This window comes from Halichoerus grypus, chromosome 8 (genome assembly GCF_964656455.1).
Source record: "Halichoerus grypus chromosome 8, mHalGry1.hap1.1, whole genome shotgun sequence".
Taxonomy (NCBI): domain Eukaryota; kingdom Metazoa; phylum Chordata; class Mammalia; order Carnivora; family Phocidae; genus Halichoerus; species Halichoerus grypus.
Window position 1 is genome coordinate 49,380,278 of NC_135719.1, and position 24,691 is coordinate 49,404,968.

General features: G+C 55.4%; 2 protein-coding genes across 2 annotated transcripts in view; one reads left to right on the forward strand and one right to left on the reverse strand.

The window, feature by feature from the left end:
* The window catches only part of PIF1 (PIF1 5'-to-3' DNA helicase), a 69,439-nt gene that overhangs the window by 28,414 nt on the left and 16,334 nt on the right, over positions 1-24,691 (forward strand). The gene's annotated exons all lie outside the window — the stretch shown is intronic.
* PLEKHO2 (pleckstrin homology domain containing O2) lies at positions 130-22,816 on the reverse strand. The gene is made up of 6 exons (XM_036087191.2): positions 22,684-22,816; positions 16,399-16,548; positions 11,960-12,076; positions 7,107-7,211; positions 5,541-5,639; positions 130-3,158 (listed from the first exon to the last, which is right to left on the reverse strand). The coding sequence occupies exons 1-6, from the start codon at positions 22,693-22,695 to the stop codon at positions 2,145-2,147; spliced, it is 1,497 nt and encodes a 498-aa protein (XP_035943084.1). The 5' UTR covers positions 22,696-22,816; the 3' UTR covers positions 130-2,144.

The following is a 24,691-nucleotide window of genomic DNA, read 5'->3' on the forward strand; positions in this document are numbered from 1 at the left end:
GAGGGGAGCCCTAGAATGAAGCTTGAAGGACCAGTGATGCCACTGACCAACGACGGCCTACCCTCTGCTTCCTTGAGGCCAGCCCTGGAGCTCGTCCCCACACCAACAAACAGGCTTGCGGCAGAGAAGTTCCATAAAAAGGGATTTATTGCCAAACTTCCAGAAAGGCGCTTCATGACAGAAGACATGGAATGCCACCCTCCTCAAGGAGGCAGGCAAGGCATCCCCTGCATGTTCCCCATCCTTCTACCCCTCCCGTTGAAGCTAGCTTCCCCCTTGGGACCCAGGCCACCACGGCATGGGAAGCCCAGAGGGACCAATGACATTAGGTCACTGAGATGGCCCCAGAGCTACTTGCTCAATCTGGTCATTTATCAGAGGAGGAAACTGAGGCTCTAGTCCCTGGAAACAGGTGACTTGGCTAAAGCCCCAGCCAGCCCAGGCTGCTGGTGGGGGAAAGCTGTTCCCCAAGAGAAACCTGCAGGGGGCCATATGACGTGGGCAGCCGATGACGTCCTCGCTCTCATACTGAAGGCAGATGGACAGGCAGACTGTGGCATGGGAACCTAGTTTTGTCCATGGAGTGTAGTTTGAGGAGGCCAGCGGGGCTCATGAGTCAGGACATTGCTGTTCACCTCCACCCTGCCCGGGACAGGCTGCAGAGTAGACATCTGCCCCTCTTGATCCCTGGCCACTACCCTCAAGAATAAAGTAGAAGTACAGTAAAGAAGACATTGACCTGCACTGGCAGGTCTCAGTGGGCACGACTGGTGATGGGGCAGTGGACAGAAAGGCCAGGGCATGCAGCTGTGACCCTCCCTTCTCCTCGTTCAGTAAATAAAAGTGCACATGCAGAAACCCCCTGAGCAGACCTGTCAGAAGCTGCTCCCACTCCTACAGGCCCCAGGGAGAGTGGCTGTGGCCCTCAGGGGGCTCTGCACCTAGACGGAGACTGGATGTGTTCCCAGAGTCAGGGACAACTGTGGGGGGATTGGGGGAGGGGGATGGGATGGAGAGGGAGAGGCCCAGGCTGCAAGCATGGACCAGGAAAGGGACAGAAGAAAATGCCCCTCCCGCTAGGAAGTTCAGAGGGGCAGTCCCTCTGGGGCCTGAGCCAGAGGGGTGGGGGGGGGGGCGGTGGGGAACAAGGAAAAGGGAAGTTATTTCAGGCCCAACATACCCCCATCGGCATTCGAACAAATGATTGGGATATTGGATTTGTTTGGGTTGAGGAGGAACCAGAGACCCAGATATAAATCCCATCTGCGGAGGCACAGAAGTTGAGGTGGCTTCTCTTCTGAAGGTTGATTTATAATGAAGTATATACAGGATTTTCTGATGTTGATATCAGAGCCATTCTCGGGCTCACCCCTACAGGAAATGTGCAAGGCTGGACACAGGCTGGTCCAGGGGTAGAGACTAGACTAGGAGACCCTTCGAGTTCCTCCTCCAACCTGGAGTCCTCCAATCACAGCTCACCAGAGGGGAAGGCCTGCAGAATAGGAAACAGGCCCAGAGAGAGCCACACATCCAATGGCTTTCTCACACAGCTGCCTCCCACCTGCCTGCACAGGCCCTAGCTGGATTCCAGGTCTCACTCAGCTAAGGGAAGAATCTAGAGCTTAGACCCAAGGCCTTGGCAGCTACTTGCAGTAGGTGGGTGGGGAGGGTTGGTTATGGCTCAGAGCTGCCTCTGCCATAAGGCTCTCTGCCCGGGAACATCTGGATGTGGGAGCTGCGGTGGGGGGGGGGGGGGGGGGCTCAGCTGTGCTCTATTCAGAAGTCAGGAATGTAAACTACTGGGGGTGGGAAGCAGAGATGATGTCACCCCCAGAAACCCCAAGTGCCGTGCTAAAGCCCTGGGGCAGTTCAGAACAACCATGCAAGCAACCAAGTGTGTGCTCCCAGCCCAAGTCCAAAGCCCAGAGCCTGGGCCAGATAGCCAAATAGTGGCCTTGGGTGGCACATGGCCGCACAGGCCAGGGCAGGGCAGAAAGGATGCCAGGAATCTCTGCAGGTCCTGGCCATACCCACAACATGCCTGATGGCCCTTCTGCAGCCTGAGCAGAAGCATGTTTCTTGGCAGGGTTGGGCAATGATGGACTGGGCGGGCTAGGAGGGACCGTGCCCTGGCCCGGCAGGCCCTAGGGTGCACTTCTCCTGTAGAGGGTCACCAGCTCCTTCCGCTTCTCCTGTAGCCCAGGTGATTCCTGGCTCAGCTCTTCCAGATCTCTGATTTCCTGTAGGACTTGGGTGGCCTGCCTCAGCTGCTCCACAGCCTGGCTGAGCAGTGTCTCAGCGCTTACGGGGGCCGGCTCACTGTCCAGCACCTTGTTCAACAGTTTCTCTGTCTGTTCTGAGGCCACCTTCACCTCCAGCTGGGCCCGATACAGCCGTTCTCCAGGCTGCCGTGGACGCCGGGGGCCTTCCCCAAGCAGGTCCCCCAGGGAGGAGCAGCGGGGATGGAAATGAGATGGCAGGTCCCAGCGGGGCAGTGCTGTGGATGTTGTTGCATCCTCTGGGGGAGTTTCTGGGATGCCCGAGGCCTGGGGTGGCTGGATGAGCTCGGGACTGTCATCCATGCCATTCACTGAGATCTCTGCTGGATCTGGGGCAGAGGTTTCAGAGGTCTCAGGACTCTGGGCTGGCCCAGAAGCCCCCATCCCACTCATGGAGGTTCTCAGTTTCTCTGATAAGATCTTGGGTGGGGGTGTAGGGGGCTTCCCACCCTCCTTGGGCAGAGCCTCAGGAGTCTCAGAGCGGGGCACCTGGAGTTCTGTACTCTCAAAGTCAGGGGGATCCTTGGGGTTGGCGTTCTCCCAGCTCACTTTCAGTTTGTCAGGCAGGACCCTGTTGGAGGGCTGCTCAGAGCCACTGTCCTCCTGCACTGGAGTCTCTGAGTCCTCTCGGCTCCCAGGGTGGGGCTCAGACCTTGCTGAGATAGGGGCTAGGGCTCCCTCCCCAGCAGGGGTCTCCACGCTGTCACCAAGGCTGGTCGTCTCAGGCACTGGGGAAGGCTTGGTAGGAGGCATAGGGGGCTTGAGTGTCTCCCGGGGCTGGGCTGCACTGATATCATTGCTGGGGGCAAACACCGGTGGCCCGCTATCTGGAACTTCGAGGTCGAGGCGCAAAAGCCCATCAGAAGCTGCGTTGGCTACCTGGTAGGGGACAGTATATGGGCGTTATCTTGGATGACTGGCATTTGGGTCAGATGTGCCCACCCATAAGGGTACTCAAGCCTTCCCATCCAGGCTGTCCAGGCCCCCAGCCCCCACTCTCTGCCCTGGCTTCCAAGGCCACGTGATTAGAAGCTAAAATGATACTCTGATGAATCCTCTCCTCTCCCTCATTCCCACAGAACTCCCTGTTTTGGAATCACAGGCCAGGAAGTCAGAGCCTAGTCCTCTTGGTGCCCCCCAGCCTGTGAAAGAGACTGCTTTTTAGTGGCAACTATACTGGCCTGGGCAGCAGAGGACATGGTTCCAGCCCTGTTTCTGACCCCTTTCTGGCTGTCTGGCCTTGGGAGGATCCCATCTGTGCAACCACCCACTCAGCGGGGCAATGGGACCAGGACTCAAGCATGGTCTCCCGAGTTGTCTTACTCACTTCTGCTTCCCCTCCCTGGAGACTGCTGTCTGATGTGCCAGCCTCACACCCAGCCCTCCAGCCCAGATCTCTGCGGCCTTTGCTGCCCAGCTGCTCAGCAGCCAGTGCGTCCTCTCCCCATGCCGTCAGAGGTGGCCCCAGACCACAGCTGACCGCCAGAGGTGGCCCCAGACCACAGCTGACCGCCAGAGGAGGACAGCCACCAACTAGGCAGCTGCCCCCCCACCTGGCCCTAGGGACCCACAGGGACACCCAGCAGCCCCATAGTGATGGAGACCCTCCCAGGGAGCCTCAGAGGCCCTGGAGCAGGGCTGGGCAGGAGGCCTCTCCCAAGGTCCCTCATGGTAGGTGTCTTGGCTGGGATCCCCACTCCCTTTTACCATGCACACAGGTATCTGGCCAACACATACGCTCACTCAGTCACTGGGACATGAGTGCCTCCCTGAATTCTTCTCAGGGGGTCTCTCCCTCCAAGGCCAGCCCTCCCCCAACACCTAACCCTCCCCTCAAGCATTCCCTTTCTCTCCGGCCACATCAGTCTTTCCTTCTGCAGGCTTTATTCCCTCAGCTGACAGGCATGAACAGGCTGTCTCATTTCAAAAACAAACTCTCCAATGACCTTGGCCCCTTCTCTTCTCCCTCTTCCCTACCATGGTCCCCTTCCCTCTGGCAACCCCAGCTCTGTATCCCTTGACAAACCTAAGCCAACTCCTTCTCTGAGAAAATTTATGCAGTAAATGTCACCACCTGCCCCTTTCCCCAGTCCTGCCTTTGTGACTTGTGGCTGCCAACCTGGCTGATAACCCCCACATCCTGTGCCCTTCTCTCTCTCCAGATGTGCCATTTGCCTCTTTGGCTTCCTCTTCCTTGGCTCTCTACTGCCCGACCCCCACTCCCCAAATGTAGCATTTGCTAAGATTCTTTCCTAGCCTCCAAAATCTTTCCCCCCCAACATCCACCCCCATCAGCAACACTGGTCTGAAAAAGGGCTCCTCCCTTACCCCTCACCCTGCCCATAACTTCTCCCAAATTCCCTGTCCCCAGGGCCTCCATTCACCCAGTCGGCAGGCTTGGGTCTACGTCTGGACCACCCTCCCCTCTGTCTGGAAGGCTTCCCCTAGCACCATATTCAGTGGCAAGCCCAGATGGCTCTTGCTTCCGAGTGTCTCTCCCATTGTCCCCTCCTTTTTCATCCCCTCCTGGAGTCTGGAGGGCCCACCTCCTCCCTCTTCTTAGCTCCTTGCCTTTCCCTCTCTTAACCCAACCCACCATACCCTGGGCCTCAACTGACCTCTGGAACACACCCTCCCATGCATTCTGTTCCCAGCTCCAACAATCAAGGCCTCCACAATTTCCTCCCATCAACAAACCTTCCTAGACCCATCTCCCCATCAAAGGGACTTGGTACACTCCAAACTCTCCTGTCTCAGCTCAAATCATTCCCTCGGCCAGGGCCTCCCTCACATCAAGTCTACCAACTGAAACCCTTCCCATCCTTCAAGGGTTGGTTCAAATGCCAATGGGCCCTCCACGGTCTCTCCTGCCCAGCCTCTCAGAGCCCTCCTCTGTACAGAAGTTAGATACAACTCTGCTTGGAGCAGTCTGCGGACAGGTCTTTTCTCTAGGTGGAAGCTGAGTTCTGAGAGGCAGGGACTAGCCTCAGGGTCTCAGTTTCCCTCAGGTACCGACTCTGGATAAGGCCAGTGTGCAGACTCAACAAGCAAAGCAGGCATATCCCTCCCCCCCCCCCCCCCCACCGAGCACATATAACACACGAGCTTCCACACACAGACACGCTGCATACCACTCAGGAAGCCCCAACTCCAAGAGTCCTCAGGAAAAAGATGGCCCCAAGCTTGGCTGCCACCCTAACGAGCTGGGATCCCAGGCTCAAATGACCTCCTACCTGTCTAAGCCAGGGGGCAAAGTCTTACCTCCTTCAGGTGGACTCTTGTAGGTGGCCGGCGCCGCTGGCCCCCACGCACCCGGTCCCGTGTCACATGCTCCAGGGCACAGCTCTTGTCCACTTTCACCTGGGAAGAAGGAACAAGGTCAGTGCCCACCAGGGAGAGGAAGAAATGCCCAGGCATTAACCCGACTCAGAGGCAGGGTCTACACCTACATCTTCCCTGTAAAGGGGCAGGGCCCTACCACTGGCCCTCTCTTTGAGGCATCTCCCTCTGTCTGGACTTCTGCTTTTCTCCCTGTCCCTACACTGCCTTTGTCATCCCTCTCTGCCTCAGTCTTCCTGCCTGGATATGGGCTACCAGCCCTCACCCTTCAGTCTACTGCAAATATATATAAGCAGCCCTGAGGCTGCTGTTATGCTTAGCTGGGGGAGCAGGGAGAAGGCAGCCCATGATCCCCTGGTGCCTGGCTCCCAGAAAATGGCCCCAGTCACTCTCCCAGATCCCTTGGAAAAGAAAAAAGCCCAGGAAAGAGCAGGGCTTCTGCCCCTTTGGGCCAAGGTGTCTAGAGGAGGGCATATCCTCTCTGATGGTAAGGAAAGATGGAGTACCTGGGAAGCCAAAGTAAATAAGACTCTGAACCCCAGTGCAGCCTGTCCTTGATGGGGAATGTAGCTAAGACTCTTTAACCCTCAGGTCAGGCTCAAGGTCAGAGCCACCCTGGATGGGGGCAGGGGCGAGGTTCAACAGTCCCTGTTCCTGACTGCTCCACCAAGACTGGGCTGACAGCCAGCCCACATTTCTGTGGCCTCCAACACCCATGATATGTCCCATCACCCCTCACCCATGAAATGGGGATATTTTCTCCAGCTAATAAAGGGCTGAGCATAATGCAAGTCTCATAAAACATGACATAGGAGTCATGGCTGTGAGTCAGGAGACCTGGGTGTGAAGAGGGACTTACTTGGGAAGATTCCTTCCCTCAGGTCTTAGTCTTCTGCAATCCAAGGGGTCAGTTTAGGTGGCCCCCAGGTCCATTTTAACCCAAATAGCTATGAATCCATGATGTCAAAGATAAATCCTCCCTAGGAGATCTGGGCCCATGGGATACCCTGCCTACTGCAAGCCTGATCACAGCCATTGTTGCCACAGGTCATACTATATAGTACAGGGGGCTGGCTGGTCATTGCCGACAGATGGGGAGGCCCAAGGCCAGAGCCAGCCTGGCCTGGACTTGACTGAAAGCTCTCAGCTCGGCCCCCCAGACCTCTCTGGCCTGGGCCCACTGGCTGTTTCCAGCTGAGGCTGGGTTGGAAAGGCTGCATGGCTGCCACTAGTGAAATTCTACTCTATCACTTACTTTTTAATTTAAAACAAATTAATTTACTGACACCTCAGTTTCTTCATCCTTAAAATGGATACACTACCACCTACTCTGAGGGTTGCTATGAATATTACTAACAATAGTAGATGTCCCAGTGTTTGTAGCAGTGACATAATCAAGGGGTTGTCTGAGGTGGGGCAGGGGATCCTCTCTGAGATCACACATGGTGGGAAAGGGGACACAGATCCATCCACAGGACTGCATCGTACCTCATCGAAAGCCTTATTCTTGCCTCGGTTGATCCCTTCATTGAGGGCTTTGATCCAGGATTCCTTCTCCTCTCCACTGGTTGCTTGAAATTTAATGTCGCTGACCTGCAGGGGACATGGATAGGGTGGATGTTTAACAGAATTCACATTTGGGGTCTTAAGGAAGCTTCCCATCCCAGATCCCAAAGTCTGCCCTGGCACAGCTGGCCAGGAGCAAACTGAAATGACCCCCACAACAGATCTGACACGAGGCTTCGGGGGAGGGGAGGGGACAGATCCAGCAGAGAAGGGGCCGGCTCTCAGCATGATGCGGCCCGAGATCTGGATTAGAATCCACCTTGCCCTGTGGAAAGAGCCAAGATCTGGTCTTACTCCATTTGGCTTCCCCAGACAGCTGCCTGTTTTCTCCATAAAGTGGAGTTATCCCAGTGTACGTCCACACCAGGCTGAGTACAGTAACAGAGGTGACAGGTGTGACAGCTGTCCATCGGTGAAGACCCCATGAACTAGGGCCACATGCAGCTCCCCAGGGGCCCCCCACTCAGCCCTGGCCAAGTGAAAAAGTCCCAGGGTCTCCTTTCTGGCCTTGAATCATAGACTATACATGAGAAAGGGACCTGGGAGTCAATTCCTACCCCCTCATCGTACAGATGAGGAAACAGAGGCTCACAGATGGGATGGGACTTGGCCAAGGTGACCTAAAGTAATCCCAAGACTCCTGACTCTACACCCCACCCCACCCCAGGGGTCCCTCTGATCTCAGGCAGGAGCTCCCAGCTCGTACATGAGAATCAGAGAGGGGCACCTGGCTGGCTCAGTGGGTGGAGCGTAAGACTCTTGATTTCAGGGTTGTGAGGTGTTTTTTTGTTTGTTTGTTTGTTTTTAAGATTTTATTTATTTGTCAGAGAGACAGAAAGAGTGAACGCACACAAGCAGGGGGAGTGGCATGCAGAGGGGGAGCCCCATGCGGGACTCGATCCCAGGCCCCTGGGATCATGACCTGAGCCGAAGGCAGACGCTTAACGACTGAGCCACCCAGGTGTCCCTCAGGGTTGTGAGTCTGAGCCCCACGTTGGGTGTAGAGATTACGTAAAAATAAAAATTTAAATCTTGAAAAAAAAAAAAAAAGAATTAAAGGGCAGTTTAGAGAGACCCCTCCCTGTCAGGCTCCAAGGTCAGACAGGAAATGGTAGAAGTAGCAAGGCCACACAAACTGAGGGGCCATTTTGCACAGTGGGTATCATAGCAGGAGGGCCTCTGAATTGGACAGAACACCGCTTACAGCTGGCTGACCTTGAGTCTCAGTTCCCTCATCTGTAAAAGGTCAAGACCGCCACAACCTGCCTCATGGAGCTGTGTAGATCAAATATGTATCTAAAGTGTTGAATCTGGAGCCGGGCACAGAGTGAGTGCTCAGTAACAGGAATTATCACCGCTGCCTTCCTTCTGACAAAACAGTCCCAGTTTCCTCATCTGGATAAAGGGATCATGCCTACCCCAAAGCAATGCTGAGGGAATTAAACATGACTAAAGCCAGGGTCCCGCACACAGTAGGTGTTCAGTAAATAGTTATTGAATGAATGAGCCAATAAATGAATGAACTGGCCCACAGTTCCTTCCCTTGCCCCGTTTTTGGGCCACTGCCCACTCTGACCTCAAGATGCCCCAGTTCTTGGTCAGGCGGGTCGCCAGCCTGCCCATCCCCCACCCTGGTGTTAGACAGCGCCTTCCCTCCTGCCACCCTCTATGTTATATAACACCACAGTCCGCCTGGCCCCTGCAGCATCCTCGTTATATAACTTCCTCCTGGCTGCCGCCTCCTTCTCCTCATACAGAGCCCTGGGTCCCACCCACCTCCCCATGCCAGGCACAGCCAAATGCTCATTTGCATGACCAGGGTAAATTCAATCCTGGCAGCAGATCTGCAGTTAAGTCAGAAACCCCAGGGCACCTTGGCAACTGCCTCTTAGCCCAGCCATCAGGGCTGCAGGGGGTCAGGGAGGGACAGCAGCTACATCCAGGCTCTGCAAGGGCCCACCCAACCCTGTGACAGGGGCTGCCAGAAAGGCGGCCCAGGGCCAGCCCCTTGGAGCCCAGCTGCTCCTCCTTCTTGCAGGCCCCGAGATGGTGAGGCCCCTGCTTAGTGCAGGATTTAGCATGCCGGAGAGCTGCAGAGGCATATACTTGAACTCAGCCGCAGATGGAGCAAGAGCAGGGCAGAGAAAGAGCACTGGCCTGGGAGTCAAGCTAAAAGAGTTCTAGTCCCACCAGTCCACAATGCACAGGCCTATGCACTACTCGGGGCCTCAATGGGACAAGATCAGAACCACTGTGCCCAACCCAAGCTGCAGTCTTTCCCCACGGGCCAGCCCACCTGAGGCAGGCTCGGGGGTTGGAAGGGGGTCAACCTCTGTTCTCTTCTGCTCCCTGTGAGGGAGGAGCCCTCAGGAAGACCTACATACTAGCCAAAGGGATCCCCTGGGAGAGCAAATACATGGTTAAATGGGACCCAGTCCCACTCTAAGCAACCTTGTTATCCTGGCTGAATGAGCCAGGCGTCCCGCAAGGGGGACCAGAATGGGGACAAGTGGAATACCAAGAAGTTGTTCCTCTTGCCCCACTCCTGGCCCTGTGTCCTGAAGAGCCACAGGCCGCACAGGTCCCTCTCAAGCCCTTCCAAGAAGCCCCAGGGGCACAGGCACTGCTAGGAGTTTCACAGCTAACAGGACTGGCCACAGAATAGGCCCACATGACCTGGAAAGCGGGGAGGACAAAATGGCAGGGAGGAAAAAGTGGGAGGGGGAGAGAGGCAGCAGGAAAGAGGAACGGGCCAAGCCGGCCGAGACCAGCAGGGCAGCAAGGCCCAGCTAGGCCACCCTGCTTCCTGGCAGTGTCCGCCTGTGACCTCATGGCAAGGGCGTGGGGATGGGAGGCAGGGGGAGAGGGACATGCAAGACACTGGAGTCTTTGTTTATTTGATTAGAGGGGGGAAAAAAAGGCGGCCTCAGGACCAGACAGCCAGGGTCATGTGACCTCCTGGCCGGCTGGCGGCCTCACTGAGGATGGGGAACACCCAGGGCGATAGGAAAGGAGGGTGAGAGGACGAGAGGGACATGGTGCTCTGGGCGGTTCACTATCTGACTTCTGGAGAGCCCCGCTCTCTGTATGAGTTCCTCAGGTGGTGAGAGTCAGGGGGAGTGGAACCGGATGTGCTTTCCTCCCACCATCTTGCAGCCGCCAATACTTGCTCCATAGCCCCATCTCCCCGACTTATCATCCTGTTCCCAGAGTCACCCAGAGCCAACCTGAACTCTTGGCAGGACTGAGGGATGGAAGAGAGGGTGTTGGCCAAAGCAGCTAAGAATGCAGCTGCACAAACAGGCCTCTCTGAAGGTGATGACCCCCCCTGAGCTGGGCTCGACCCGCCTAAGCACACCATCAGCTGATTGTCAGAGCTGGGGAAAGGCCCACAGAACAGCACTGACAGAGGACAGAGAAGCATGGCCCTATCCCCCCACATCCACATAAGCTCACTCAGAGACACACAAAGCCCCAGACAGACTCATGGTCAGGTGAACACTCACCTGCATACAAAGCGGTACACACACACACGTGCCAGACCTCCACACATAATGTGCTCTGCATGTCACTCATTCACACACACACGACAATGACTGCTCAGAGAGAAAAGTAGGTCTCCAGAACAGGGAGGGGGCTGACGGGACTGAAAGACCAAAATATGGCTCTCCTCTTCCTAAGAGCCCTAAGCAGCAGATGTCAAGTGAAACCTGGGTCCAGCCCCATGAACTGTCACAGCACCATAAACCTGCACTCATCCCCCAATTCCCAGAGTTCCACAGTTGCCTCTGTGCCCCACCCACTGCGAAGTTGGACAAAGGGTTAGTGAGTTACACAGCACAGCCTCCTCCAGAGCCCAGAGCCCTGGGGATCAGAGGATTTAGGCTCCTGACCCTTAAAGCTAGGGAAGAACAGAATGGCCTCCAGCAGCCCCAGACCAGATGCTCCCCAACCCCCAGCCTCTGTGACTCAGCCTCACTCTGAGAGGCTCTGCATGACGTGCAGGGGTTGGGGTGAGGCGTGGCCCAGCTGCAGACGGGCGCGAGCTGGAGAGGTGCTGTACGCGCCAGTCTCAGATCTGAACTCCCTCCTGACATCTGTGAAACTATACCATTCATCAACACCCACCCAGACTCCCTACCAGAGAAATGTGGTGCAAACAGCAAACCTCATCTGCACACACAGCGTGTCCCAGGCGAAGAAACTCCCAGGCAAGAGACCCTCTCCAGCTTCAGCCAAGAAAGGGAAAGTGCAAAGGGAGGAAAGGTGGGGGGCTGCAGGTCTCTGAGCACTGAGTCCAGGATGGAGGCAGGAGGGGTGGCCCACCCACAAAGGCCTGAGATGAAGTGGAGGTCACAGCCTTCCTCCGCCCCAGACAACATCAGGGTACTGCAGGCCTGGCGAGCTGAAGGCCTCATTCCCAGCTTTCCTGCCTCAGCCCTGCGCCTCATGTGTCCAGGGTGTGGGGGCAGGCCAAGGGCCCCACCTCTAACTACAGCCTGGGAAGGAGGCCCCAGAGCCTGGAAGGGGAGAGGGGACCAGACCTCTCAGCAGAGCCCTAAATGCATCAACCAGGGGCTGGGGAGACTCCAGGCCAAAATGAGTAAAAGGTCCAACCTGTGGCAGCCCCTGGGTCTGAGCCTCAGCCCCACTCCAGAGATCCTCCAGAGGCTATATCCAGGGGCCCAGCCTGCCTTTGAGAGCCTTCCAGGGGTGATCTTCCCAAACTAAGCCAGGCCTGTAGGGAGGTCAGGCAGCAGTGGGCATAGCCCTACCTTGTTCCCTGGGGATCGCTGTAGGATAAATCGGTGTTTCCGCTTGAGGAGGGCACGAAGGTCCTGGCACTTCTCATAGCTGCCCAGCTCCACTGTCTCCACACACTTCTGCTCATCCTGGGGAGGGAGATAGAGGGGACATGAATTGGTGAGAGCCAGACACATCCAGATCCTCAAACACCCAGGTCCTCAAACACCCAGGTCCCACCTCAGACCCTGATCTCAGTCAGTGAGGGCATCACTCGGTCAGAAGGCAACCTTGGGCTGCCAATCAATCACCAAGATGTGGTATTCGGACCCCAGCAAGTAGATAGTGTTCAGTCCATGCTGACTGGAAGGATGCCTTCAAGGCTCAGCATCCACATGAGAAATGGGGCACCCAGCCCGGAGGTGGGTAGCAGGGCCGACTCAAATGCCTAAGGCCAAAGGAGGAAACAGCGGAAGCTGGAGAGACTTAGGAAAGGGTACCTGAGGGTCCATGCAGGCCCAGAGCCTGCTCAGAGATTTGTGGAAGAGGCAGTCTAGAAGAGGGAGCAGGATGTCACAAAATGAGAGAAAAAAAAAGAAAAGGCTTTCCAGGCAGAGCCACAGAGGGAAGTGTGAACTAGGCACATTTGGGCTGCATGCCCTACCTTTGCCACAATGATCCTGAACTGACTTCCCCACTTGGCATCTTCCTCCGCTGACCCCTGGCTAGGTGGAAAGGCCACTTTCCATGGCCTGCACAATGGAGAGGGCAAGAATTCCTTCAAAAGCAATCCCCCCACTAACCTGCCACCCTGAGGCCTTGTCACTCAGAAGACAGAGGCCAGCCTTTTCTAGGCCACCCCTGGACACTGGCTGGGCTGCCTTCCTGCCCACCAGCCCTGGCACTGGAGTATTTTCTCCATGTGGGCTCTACCCACCAGGTACCTTTCCAGCAAGCTGCCTGGGACAAGCTCCCCACTCAGGAGTGGTCAATTCCTTCCTCTTCCAAGGGAGTCCCAGCTGGAACAACTTCTCAGTGTGCTGCATTCTCACCCTTGAGCACCCAGGGACGAAGAAGCAAGCCCTGGGGGGGGGGGGGGGGGTTGGAGGGGAGAGCTGCCCTATAGGCTGGCCAACAAGTTAAGGACATGCTTGCTCTTAGACCTCACTCAGAGAGCCAGCAAGAGCACCCACCAGGGACGCCTAGGTGCTCTGCAGTTTTTGGTGGAATATCTGAGAGGCAGTGACTCAATGTTTGCAGAGGAAATGCCCTGATTTCCCTCCATGATAATCTGCATATGTTAAGAACCCCTGACACTTAGCAAGCACTTTTGCTTCTCTGATTCTCCTGAGCCTCTAAATCATCCTGAAAGCTTAGAGCCCCAGTATTTGCCTCACAGTATACAGGAAGAGAATGAGGCCTGGAGGCGAACTGATTTGCCCAAGGGGCACAGACACAAATGTAAGGGGCAGGGCCAAATGCAAAGCTACTTCCTGCCTCCCAGGCCAGAGCTCTTTCTAGCACACCACACTCCTTCCAGCCACAGTCAGAGGCTTGGTGATCAATGCCTTAGCAACGGTCTCAGTGGTCCTCCACTCTGTCTCAGTGGTCCTCCAAGTGTGGTACCTGGGCCAGCAGCAGCAACATCACCTGAGAACTTGTTAGAAATGCAAGTTCTCAGATCCCATCCCCACTGAATCATAACCGTAGGAGAATGGGCCTAACAGTCTGATGATTAACAAGCACTTCAGGTGATTCTGATGTATGCAAAAGTTTGAAAACCTCTGCTCTACACCAGAGCTTCTCAACCATGATAGCACCTGGGAGCTTTAAAAACCCCAATGCCCAGGCAACATCTCAGACCAGTTTCATCAGGATCTCTGGGGGATGGAGCCCAGGCGTCTGTATTTTTCAAAGGAGATGACTGTAATAGCAAAGGGCAGTAACCACTGACCTGCTCTCTGTTTGGGCCGTCTGGGGAAAGATGGCAAGGGTGGCCTGCTCTTTCCCATCCAGGTTCAGTTAAAATGTCTTTTCCAATCTTTGCTTTCAAGCATCTCTTTCCAACCCCTAGTCTCCAATCTTTCCAAGTTCCTCCACTCCACACACATTCAACAAGGGCTAGTAAGACCCACCTGCTCCAGGAGGCTCCCCTGCCACACCCCCAAGCCTGAGCCTTGGTGCTCTCTCGCTCCTCTGAGGTCCCCCATCCACAGAGCACCTGCCAGGCACACGCACCGTACAAGGTGCTAGGGGCACCCAGCCATGGGGAAGAACAGTCCTGACTCCCTGCTAGGCATCTCTCTCTACCCTGTGCTGCATATTTGTCTGGTTCCCCCTACAGCGCCCTACCGAAAGGCAGCCCTCAAGAGGGACACACATAGGACTAGTTTGCTGGACTGAATGCCTGACCCAGGGTGAGACTCCAGAAGGTCCCCTCCTACCTGCAACCAGAGAAAGGAAGCTGCCTGGGGAAGGATGCCCGGTCCCAGAGAGAGCAGCTCACCTGCCCCATGTGCGCAGGCCTCCCTCAACTGGACAACTACTGGCCCAAACACACTCTCCTCCGTCTGGGAACAAAAAGTCAGTCCATCCCCACCACCCGGCTCTCCCCAGGGTTGCCTGACCTGGGTCTCCTCTCCACCCGAAACGCTGAATCATCTGGCCCTTCTGCAGCTCAGAAAAATGGATAAACCAGCAGGCACTGGGCGGGGGCAGCATTTTTTGAATGTCAGCCTCACTGACAGCAAAGAAACAGCCAAGAGCCATTTGCACTCGCCTAGTTCCTGACATCAGAAAGAGGAATTGAACTCATAAGCATTTCTCAATTCCTGCTCCTGGGCCAACCTTCCCTACCCCCAAGTGCGAAGTTCTTGAAACTGCACGGAGGTTTTTAATAGTGACTTTTTTTAAAAGCCTGATTTATATGTTTCATGTTTGTGGGATGTGAAATCCTTCCTGCTTCCCCGTTGTGGCCAGATGTGGAGAGAGCGCCCAGGACAAGTCTGACAGTGCCTGACAGGCTGACAGCTTGGGGGCTTGTCATTCAACTCCTGTGGCAGCTGGGACCGAAGGAAGCTGTGACAACTGCCTTTATTTATAAAAATATCCCCCTGCTGCCCTACAGCACATCCTAATTTGGTGACAGCAGCAGTAAGGAACATCTGGGGGGCTGTCTGCATATTTCACTCCCTTGTCTTCCTCCAGCTGCTTCTCTGACACCCCGACTCCATGAGCCTGGGGACTCGGGCAGGAAAGGCAAGGTGCTTCACAAAGGCAGTTCCGCTAAACAGTCAGATCTGGTGCCCAACCTTTCTTGGCCTGGGACAGTTATGAATTTGCCAAGATAACCTGAGGGATGCTGAGAAAGGATGGTGGGGAACAGGCAGGATCCCTCTTCTTCTGCCTCCAGGCCAGTTCTGCCCCATGTATTCCATCTGTCAAAGGCACGCAGTGAGAGCCCATTTTCCATGGACGGGCCTTCTGGTGGCCTTAATCCCAGAACACAAACGGCAGCTACAAGTAAAAGCCACCTTTTCTCCTCAGATCTTCCCCCAGAGCTTTATCAACTCTTACTTAACACACAATTTTAACATCCTTGGTTGTCCAAGTTCCTAGCCTGCTGAAATGAAAAGGGGCGCAAGCCTGAAGTGGGCAGCTGTGAGGATTATGAGAGGCATGCGGACAGCAGAAGTGGCAACTGGCACTTGATGTTAAAGCAAAAAGAAAAGCTGAAAAGTACAGTCTTGCAGGATGGAAGAGTCTGATAAGAGGTGACTCAGAGCCACCACAGAAAGACTCACTTTTAGTCCCAACACCTTCTGTTGAAGAAGGTAGAGAATATTCAACATATTTTAGTGGATTTCCACCAAAAATAAGTTTTAGAGTTTACCTGCCAGAATCTACGGGTGGAAAGAGCTCTGGATTTGGTCTGGGTCCCAACTCCTCCATTCACTGAGATGCCGACCAGTCATTGGCCCCCTAGGGCCTCAGTATCTTCCCCTGGGACATGATGACACTCTCATGGGACTACTAACGAGCCTCATACAAGAGATATGGAAAACCCCAAACAAGCATGAGCACAAAATATTTCTATTCTCATTGCTGAATGGAATAAGCTTTAGCTTTCTGGAACATTCACTTATATGGCATCTAGCCCAATGACAAGGAGTTACAGTATAGGTGTACACTAAGGAGACACACACGTCCCTGTGCACATACACTTCAAAGAGCCCCTCATCCAGGAGTCCTAGACTTGCACCTAGAGGTATTGTCCCCACACCATGAAGACCCAGAGAAGATCAGGCACTCGCCCAAGGAGTCAGGTCTCAAACCAAATCCAGTTACACAGCATGTCAAGAGTGGAGCAGGTGTTCCTGCACCAGTTCTGGGATCCTCCTGCTGGCCTGGGCTGCCATCCCTTTGCCCCCTCCCCCAGCACCCCCAACCGCAGGGCCAGGTGCGTCTTTACCTCGTTCTCGTAGACCAGCAGCTGGGCCTGGCAGAGGAGCAGATACCGGTCTTTCCAAAGCCCCAGGAGGCCACCACTGCTCTTCTTGATCCAGCCAGCTTTGTCTGCCCTCCGTGCTCCCCGAGGTTTCTCGCCCCCTTCCTTCACACCCTGTAAGATAGCACCAGGACAGGCCATGAGGGCTGCTGCCATGGGGCCACACTGTCCAATGGCTGCACGAGGGATGTGTCCCTCTATTGGGTACCTCCTCATATCCTCCCACATGAGCTTCCCCACAACCCCCAAGGCACATATCCTTAATCCAATGTCAGAAAGAACAGGAATAGGGGCGACTGGGTGGCTCAGTTGGTTAAGCATCTGCGTTCGGCTCGGGTCATGATCTCAGGGTCCTGGGATCGAGCCCCGCGTTGGGCTCCCTGCTCAGTGAGGAGCCTGCTTCTCTCTCTCCCTCTGCCCCTCCCCCTGCTTATGTGTGCTCTCTCAAATAAATAAAATCTTAAAAAAAAAAAAAAGAACAGGAATAACAGTAGCAACAATAATAATAATAGGCCCCTCAATACTGAGCCACCAGATTATGTTTTACACACATCATCCCACTTAACACATATAACTACTCTCTGAGGTGGTAGCATCGTTATCCACAGGGTCCAGGCAAACTGAAGCTCAGAGAGGAGATGACTTGCCAGAGTCACACAGTGGGAGGGACAAGCCCAGAATTCAAACCAGGTCCCTGACCCCATGTTCTTCCAGCTCCACCACTCTGCTCTCATGGATTCATTCAACCAGTCAACAAACACTACACTGAGTACCTACAATGTCACGGGTGCTGGAGTAAGCAGAGAAGAATAAAAATAATGCATCTCTGTCCTCACAGAGCCGGCAATGCAGGGAAGGAGGAGCTGAACAAACACCAGACACAAATACATTAATAAGCATGAAACACTATGAAGGGAACAGTGAAGGGGGCGGGAAGAAGAGGGGAGTGAGAGACGACAGTGGGGGACCTGGCTGAGGTCTGGGTGGCCCAGGAAGGCATCCCAGGGGAGAGGACATTCAGGCAGGAGCAGAAGGATGGGAGGAAGCAGGCAGGTGGTGGTCATCTGCCTCTCCACCCCTGCCCTTCAAGAGAACCCGTTCTGCAGCCCGTTTCCTGCCCCAAAGCAGGAGGTCCTCTGCTCTTAGCACCACCACAGGCCAGGACTTGGGGGTGGCCATCCACCTGGTAAGCACTCCAAGGATTCTGCCTTCAACCACAGGCTGGTACAAGAGGTAAACTTGAGTCCTCTTCTCGGACATAGGCAGCCACCCTGGAGCCTCTAGGACAGCCGCTGACATCTCGTGGCCTCGATTATCTGCTTAGGTAGCTGGCTGTCAGGTACATGCCTATCAGATGGGGTCGTATTTACCTCTGGTCCCCAGAACCTAGCACTGTTCCTTTACACATAATGGATGTTCAAGAGATATCTGTGTAAGGAAAATAAAAATACACCAATTTGCTAACCACTTTGCTTCAGTGACTGGTGCCCACAGCAGTGAGTGTGAAGGGGAGGGTAGAAGAGGGGAGGTCAAGAGCATGTCAAATCTAGAGGATGCTAGAAGGAAATTGCACTGACTAATTTTGACTACTTTATAATTTACATAAAGTTCAAAAAAGGGGCCCCAGTTAAAAGGAGCACGCCTCTCCCCAGGGATACCCTGTGGCCACAGCTGTCTTTGGAAGGACAAGCCTGGGTAGAAGTGTGGTGAGCTGTCAGGGGCTGGGCAGGGCACTGCCTCCTTGCTCTCTATCCTGGCAGGGGAGCCCCAGCCTGGTTCTCACTGTGGCCTCGCCCCTCTGAACTGCACACTCTCGTGGTTGAGAGTCAGCTTTGAAGCCCAAGTCACACAGACCGGAGGCAAGCCACTTAATCTCTCTAAGCCTTAGTTGCTTCATCTAAGAAATGGAGATATACCAGAAGTTGCAAGGATTTTAACTCCACGGGGGCAAGAATTTTTGCTTTCTGGGCCCCAGGGCCTAGACAGCATCTGGCATACAGTAGGTGCTCGATAAATGTTGAATAAAGACACGGCATATAAAGCAGTGCCTAGAACACCCTAAACTTAGGAATTGGTAGCTATCATTGTCACTGTTGTTGTCACTGGCATTCCCTCTGGCTCTCAGGGACCCTTTCCCCAGGCCTGGTTCAGAATTTAGGAGAACGCCTTTCTTGGCTTAGCTGCTGGGCTTCAGTACCCCAGAAGCTCCAGGAGTGTGGGGTGCCCCTCATCACCTCTCCCTAACTTGTAGAAGGCAGGAAGAATGGGGAAGTGAGATGGTCCCAAAGGGTCTTCCTGGATGGAGGAATGAGGAAGTGGGAGACTTGCCTATGGGCCAGTTATGAGCCACCCTGACCAGGGAAAGAGGGGACTTCAGCACCCTTCGACCCTTTCACATCCGATCATGCACCACCCCCGGCACCAGAGACCCTGTGTTCAGCACCCATTAGCTACATGACCAGCAGGGGCCTCATCCCCCTCAGTGAGCCCTACAGGCTTGCCTGGGCCCAGGGCTAGAAGAGAAGTGGGAGATGGGAAACCCCATCCCACACTTCACACCTCTCCATCAGCAACTACAGTACTGTTGGCCACCTCCTAGGCCTGCAGACTCTTGGTCTCTCTCAAAGCAGTAGGGACTGCAGAACGTGAAGTCTCCCACTGCTGAGCTCCAAGCTTGCCTCCTGCTTTTCAGGGGCCCACACACCACCCCATGGGATCGCACACCCCTTTCTAAACTCTCTCCCTTTGTGACCTCCCCTGCCTGCCTCACCCACTGTCTGACACGTGAAAACTTCCTGTCAGCTGGAAGCTCCCGAGGGGCAAGACTGGAAGCTTGTGCCTTAACCGCTGTCCTCTCGGGGTATAGCAGAGAGAACAGTGCCCAGTGAACACCATGACTGAGTGACCTAAAGAAGCAAGTCCAGGGCCTTCAGGGATGGGTGGGAACAGGATGGAATTGAGGAGAGAAGTTACTTTGGGGATGGGGGGAGTGACAATTGAGGGGCTGGAGGGGGCATGAACCAAAGCCCAGGGAAGGGTCTTCTTGTCAGGAATCAGCCTCAGCAACAGCCTCCCAAAAGGGAGGCCTGGCTGGAGGCCAGAGTCCTGCTTGCCTGCCACCCTCCACTCTGCCCCTCTCCCTGCCCCTCAGACACTCCTACCAAGGGGCCTGGCTATGCCCCAGTAAGTTTTAATAAGTGGCCCCTCCCCTTGGCAGGGCTCACAGGGGAGGTTTTGTCTTGCTCAGCCCAGTTTCTCGGCCTCCTCTCCTCTTATTGACCAGCTGACCACTGTTCTTCCTGTTTCGCCCTCTCTCTTCCTACCCATCCTCACTCAGACCCTTCCCTGCCCACTGTGAGCAGCTCCTGAGGCACCCCTGAGCACCAGCCTGACTCCCCTTTGCCTGACGTGGGGGGAATCTCTGGGTCATTCCTTTAAGAAAAGAAAAAGATGCCAGGTCATCCTAACCCTGTGCACAGAAGGGAACAGGTGGAAAGCCACAACACAGGCCATGATAGAGAGACAGAGACGAGCAGAAGAAACCTTGATGGCACCTCACATCACAGGGAGCTTATCACCTTTGCCCTTGGACTAAACACAATGATATGCTGACCAGACTCTTCTAAGAACCCACCGTGTCAGAGGCTGGGATAGGGTAACCAGAGAGGAAGCACACATAGGCTCTGCCCAGAGGGAACTTCCGATCTGATGAGGGCAACACAGACCCTGCACAGGGAGTCTTCAGTGTGGAGGTGGGGAGGGCATCCCCTGCTTTCGAGGGCCCCAGCCTTTTGGGAGAACACAGGACCTACCCAGAGGGAAACCTCAGCCCTAGCTCTCTGGTGGGGTAAGGGCTTGGAGTTAGTTTGGGAAGCCCTTGGAGAAGCTAAGGTTTTAGTAGGAGAGTGAGAAAGGAAGGAGACACACACCTTGACCCAGAGGAGAAGGAAGGACATGTAGGGTCTTTGAGACCCCTTCACTATTGAATGAGAAAGTACAGCCCAGAAAGGGCAAGAGATTAGCTCAAGGTCACAAAACCAGGACTGGGACAGGACACTGCCCTGCCTCTGTCTAGATGGATATGGGCAAATGGGCAGCCTGGAGCCCCTAGAGGCTGAGCCAGGGAAAGGCATGACTATGAGAGGGAAGGGGGGTGGGGGGGCAGGACCCCAGGGCAGAGACAGGAAAGAAAGCCTAGGTTTGGGGTTTTTAACCTTATTCCAGTGGCAGTAACAATATCCCACGATATTTGCAGCTTTCACAGCTTTTGCATGTATATCAATCACATTTGTGGATTGCCCACCTCCCTCATTTTATGAATGGGGAAACTGAGGCCCTGAGAACTCAAGTGGACAAATGCCCAGTGCCCAGACCTGCACTTCTTCACTAAGCCTCAGACTGAGGAGGACTACCAAGCTATTGCAGAGAGGAGGCCACTGAAGCTGAGGGGGCTTGGCACCAGGGTAGTTGGGGCACAGGGAGAAAGCTCTAAGCTAGGGGGAGGGCTAAAAAACAGCCATGTGAGGGGATGAGGTCAGCCTGAGGTCATGGGGCAAAGCAGGTGACTATGATCTAAGAGGTGTTTTAGAGAAACAAAGATGGGCACTGAGACCTACAGAAAAGAAAAGTGATTAGAAGAAATGGGAGGAAAAGAATTAGGGATGCCTAAGGGGAGGAAGGAGATAGGGAGCCCCTGGCTGTGTGGGGAGGAGGTGGGCAAGACCTTAGATGGCTCAGGTATGTGGGGAGCTCTTGGCAAATGGGAGTCAGTTTAAGTGGCAATGCTAGCAACTCAGAACCAGAGGGAGCACAGGGCTGGGCTGGGCTGGGCTGGCCACGAGACAAACCATCGGCCCAGGAGGCCCCAGGAGAACTTCCCTTAATTGGGGGCCAGAGCAGATCAGGAGATGGAGTAATCCTGTCCCACATCCTCTGGGAGAAGGGGAGGGGCCACAACCAGACAGTCCAACCCTCACAGCAGGGGCCTAGAGTGGGGGAGGGCAGCCCCACCCCTGTCAGCAAGAAACCACAGCAGATCAGTGGCCTGACTTTGCCCCCTACTTCCACCCACTCTGAGAGAAGGGGACACAATCACACAAGACCTGGGGAGAAGGCCAAGCCCTATATTTTATAGAAGAGGAAATGCAGGCTGAGAGGGGAAGTGACTTATCTACCATCCCACAGAAATGCAGGGCCTGGCCCTGACAGTGGCCCCGGGAAGTAGGGAGCTGGACACTGAAGGGGACACAGACAGCCTGGTCCACCAAGGACTCCCCAGCTGGCCAGGGTTGCCCCAAGAGTGAAGTGTTCATCTTTCCTCTCCACCCACCGCGACAGACACCTCCCCTTCCCTTGGGCTGGGAGGGGCAAAAGCTGAGACCTCCCTCAGGGGACAAGAAGCAAAGTCCTTGAGACTCAGCAGATCCTGGCTCTAATTTATTCATTCCACAGGTATACATTAAGTGCTCACTGTGTGCTTCCATGATGGGGCTGCTGGGAGAACTGAATTTGCAAGTCAAGGGTAGGGGTCACTGAGTGCCTGACCCTACTCCAGACCAATAGGGTCCTGAGGGGGAAGACGGAAGCTCAAGGGGCACTGCTGGTCCAGTCTCCCAGCTCCGCCAGGGAGTTGGCCCTCCCAGGGAGGTGGGGAAGGCAGGGGCCAGGATCAGCCCCTATTCGGGCCTGACTCCGGAGCAAGGGAGAGGGTAGAGGAAAGAGGATCACAGGGACTTATAGAGGGGAGAAAAACACAACTCCTCCAGTTTTCAGCACCAGACAAGGTTACGGCCTCAAGATTCCTTGAGAAAGGGACTCCGAAACCCACAGACTCCCCCCACACACACTCGGGTCTACCTCCTCAGGATCAGACCTGGCCAGCACGGGGTGTCAACGGTAACCGCGTTCAAGCCCAGTAACCCAAGCCACTTTCAGCGAGTCGTTAACTGACCAGAGCCTTAGTCTCTCCGTCAATCCAATGGGAACAGTAACCACCGCGATGCCCACAGTTGGTGAGAGAAGACAGGAGATAACGAAGGAGGGTGGGTCTGCGAAGTGCGGGACGCGGAACCCTAGCCCCTGCTCCGTCTGCCTGGGCTCTGCCTGGGGGAATGGGGGTGGGGTAGCGGTTGGGTGTCGGCAGTCCGGCGGGAGAGGGGCTGGTTGGAACAAGGGCCTGAGCCTGCGACCCCAACATAAGTGAGGGGCTCAAGACCCCAGCCCCCGCCCCCCGCCTGGCCCGGACCTCACCTCCTCCTCCATCGCGAGTCCGCTGAAGTCCCGCCGCTCCGCCGCTCACTCCGCGCGCCGCGCGGGCTCCGCCACCTCCATCCACACCCGGCCGGGCGGCGGCTCTCTGCGTTCTGTCCCGCGGGCCGCCGGGGGCCCAAGAAACTTCGGGGGGGCGGGGTTGGGGGCGGGGAGAAGCTTCCGGGGGCCAAGGGGCGGGGCCCGGGGAAAGAAATAGCGGGGCTGGGAGGCCCGGGGCCCCGGCGGGAAACGGGGGGGCGGGGCTGGGGGCGGAGCCTTGGCGGGGCCGGGCTTGGGTTAGGGGACTGGACGGAGGAGCCGGAACGGAGGAAGGGGGAGGGACAGGGCGGAAAGAGGTTTCCCCGACCCGCTGAGGGAGAGGGACTGGGAGGGGACAGAGGGTGCGGGGGACAGGGCGGAGAGAGGGGGAGGGGGCTTCCGGCCAGAGGCGGACGGGAGGGACGCGGGCGGAGGGCGGGACCGGGGTGGGGCAGGACCAGCGAGCGCCCGAGGCGCTGGCGGCTTGCGCCTTTGAGGTTTCCAGACCCGAGAGGGCTGAGGTTGCGGGTCTGGCCCACGCGGTCCTGGGCGGCCCAGAGATGGCACCAAGAGGCTCCGCCTCTTTCCTCCCCGACGCTGGGGCAGTGGCGACAACCTGGTCCTCTTCTCCCAGGAATCTCTTGGAAGGGCCGGGCCTGGACCTCGCGTCCGGTCCCGGTAATCGGGTAACGGGAAGACTTGGGGCTGGGAATCTGGACTTCGGGGTCCCTTGGGGGGGAGGGAGGGTTACCGCTAGTTCTCAGGGGTCCCCAAATGCAGTGTTCTCCTGCCGTCGTTGGACATTGCACAGAGCTGTTCTCCCTGGTTCCTATAATCTGAGGGTCACCCTCCACTTCCCACCCCTATCCAGCGGTGATCTTGCAGCCTCGACAGCCTTGCTGGAAGTGGAGTGTTAACACCGTGCGCCCTCATTTTACATTTGGAGAAACAGAGGCCCTGAGAGAGAAAGTGACTGGCTACATCCCAGCCTCCAGCACAATCCCTGCCCCTTCCCTCGCAGCTCTTCTAGCCAACCCTGCCCAAGCTTGCTTCAGCAGGAAGAATTAAGTGTATTGGGATCAATAGTGACCTCCTTTGGCTCTGGCTGCTATAGCAGCAGCTGCACCAGTTGATCAAGTTCCCTTCACTGCCTTCTGCTGGCCCTCAGGCCCCTAAGCCACTTATAGCCCTGCATGGAAAAGGGTAGCCTGGGGCCCAAGCAGGAGGAAGATGGGGGCCTACTTTTTCTTTATGCCTGGGCCTGGGTTCCTTCATCTTAAAAGATCTGAGAAAGTCAATGTATGTGGCAACCTCTTGCAGCCACCCCATGGTTTTATTCCCTCAATATGATTTATACTGGTTTACTCCCTCTCCAGAGCTGGGCACCTCATGCCTGAGGACTCAGAAGATCCTGTATCTGGAAACTGAGATTCCACCTGCAGGAGACCAGAGACCCTGGGGAATTCATGTTGCACAAAAGAGCTCATGGTTGGGGTGGGGTAAGGTCAGTTTTCACATCCAGCGAGCTCCGTCACTTTTGGGAGTGAGCCACTGACAGCCACTTTGGCATCAGTTTCCCCATCCCAGCCCATGCTGACCTCTAGTTGTTGCCTCCACACCAGTGTGTTCATTCAACCCAAATATTTTATTCACCTTAATTGTTTGTCAGTCCTTACACTAATGGCTGGAAGATAATGGCCTGGTCCTCTATCAGGAAAGAAAGACATGTAAACAGATGAGAAACCCATATGTTAAAAGTGAGGGTAAATGTATATAGGAAGAGCACCAAACCGGGACAAAGGGGCAAGATGGGCATTCTAGGGAGAGGGGAGAGCACAGCCGTGGCAAAGAGGCATGAAACAGTATAGTGTGCGTGTGTAGGGCAGCCAGGCTGGAGAAGCAGACAGCTCAGTGTAGAAAGGGCCTTGAGGGCTGTGTTGAGAGGACTGTATTTTAACCTCAGGGCAAG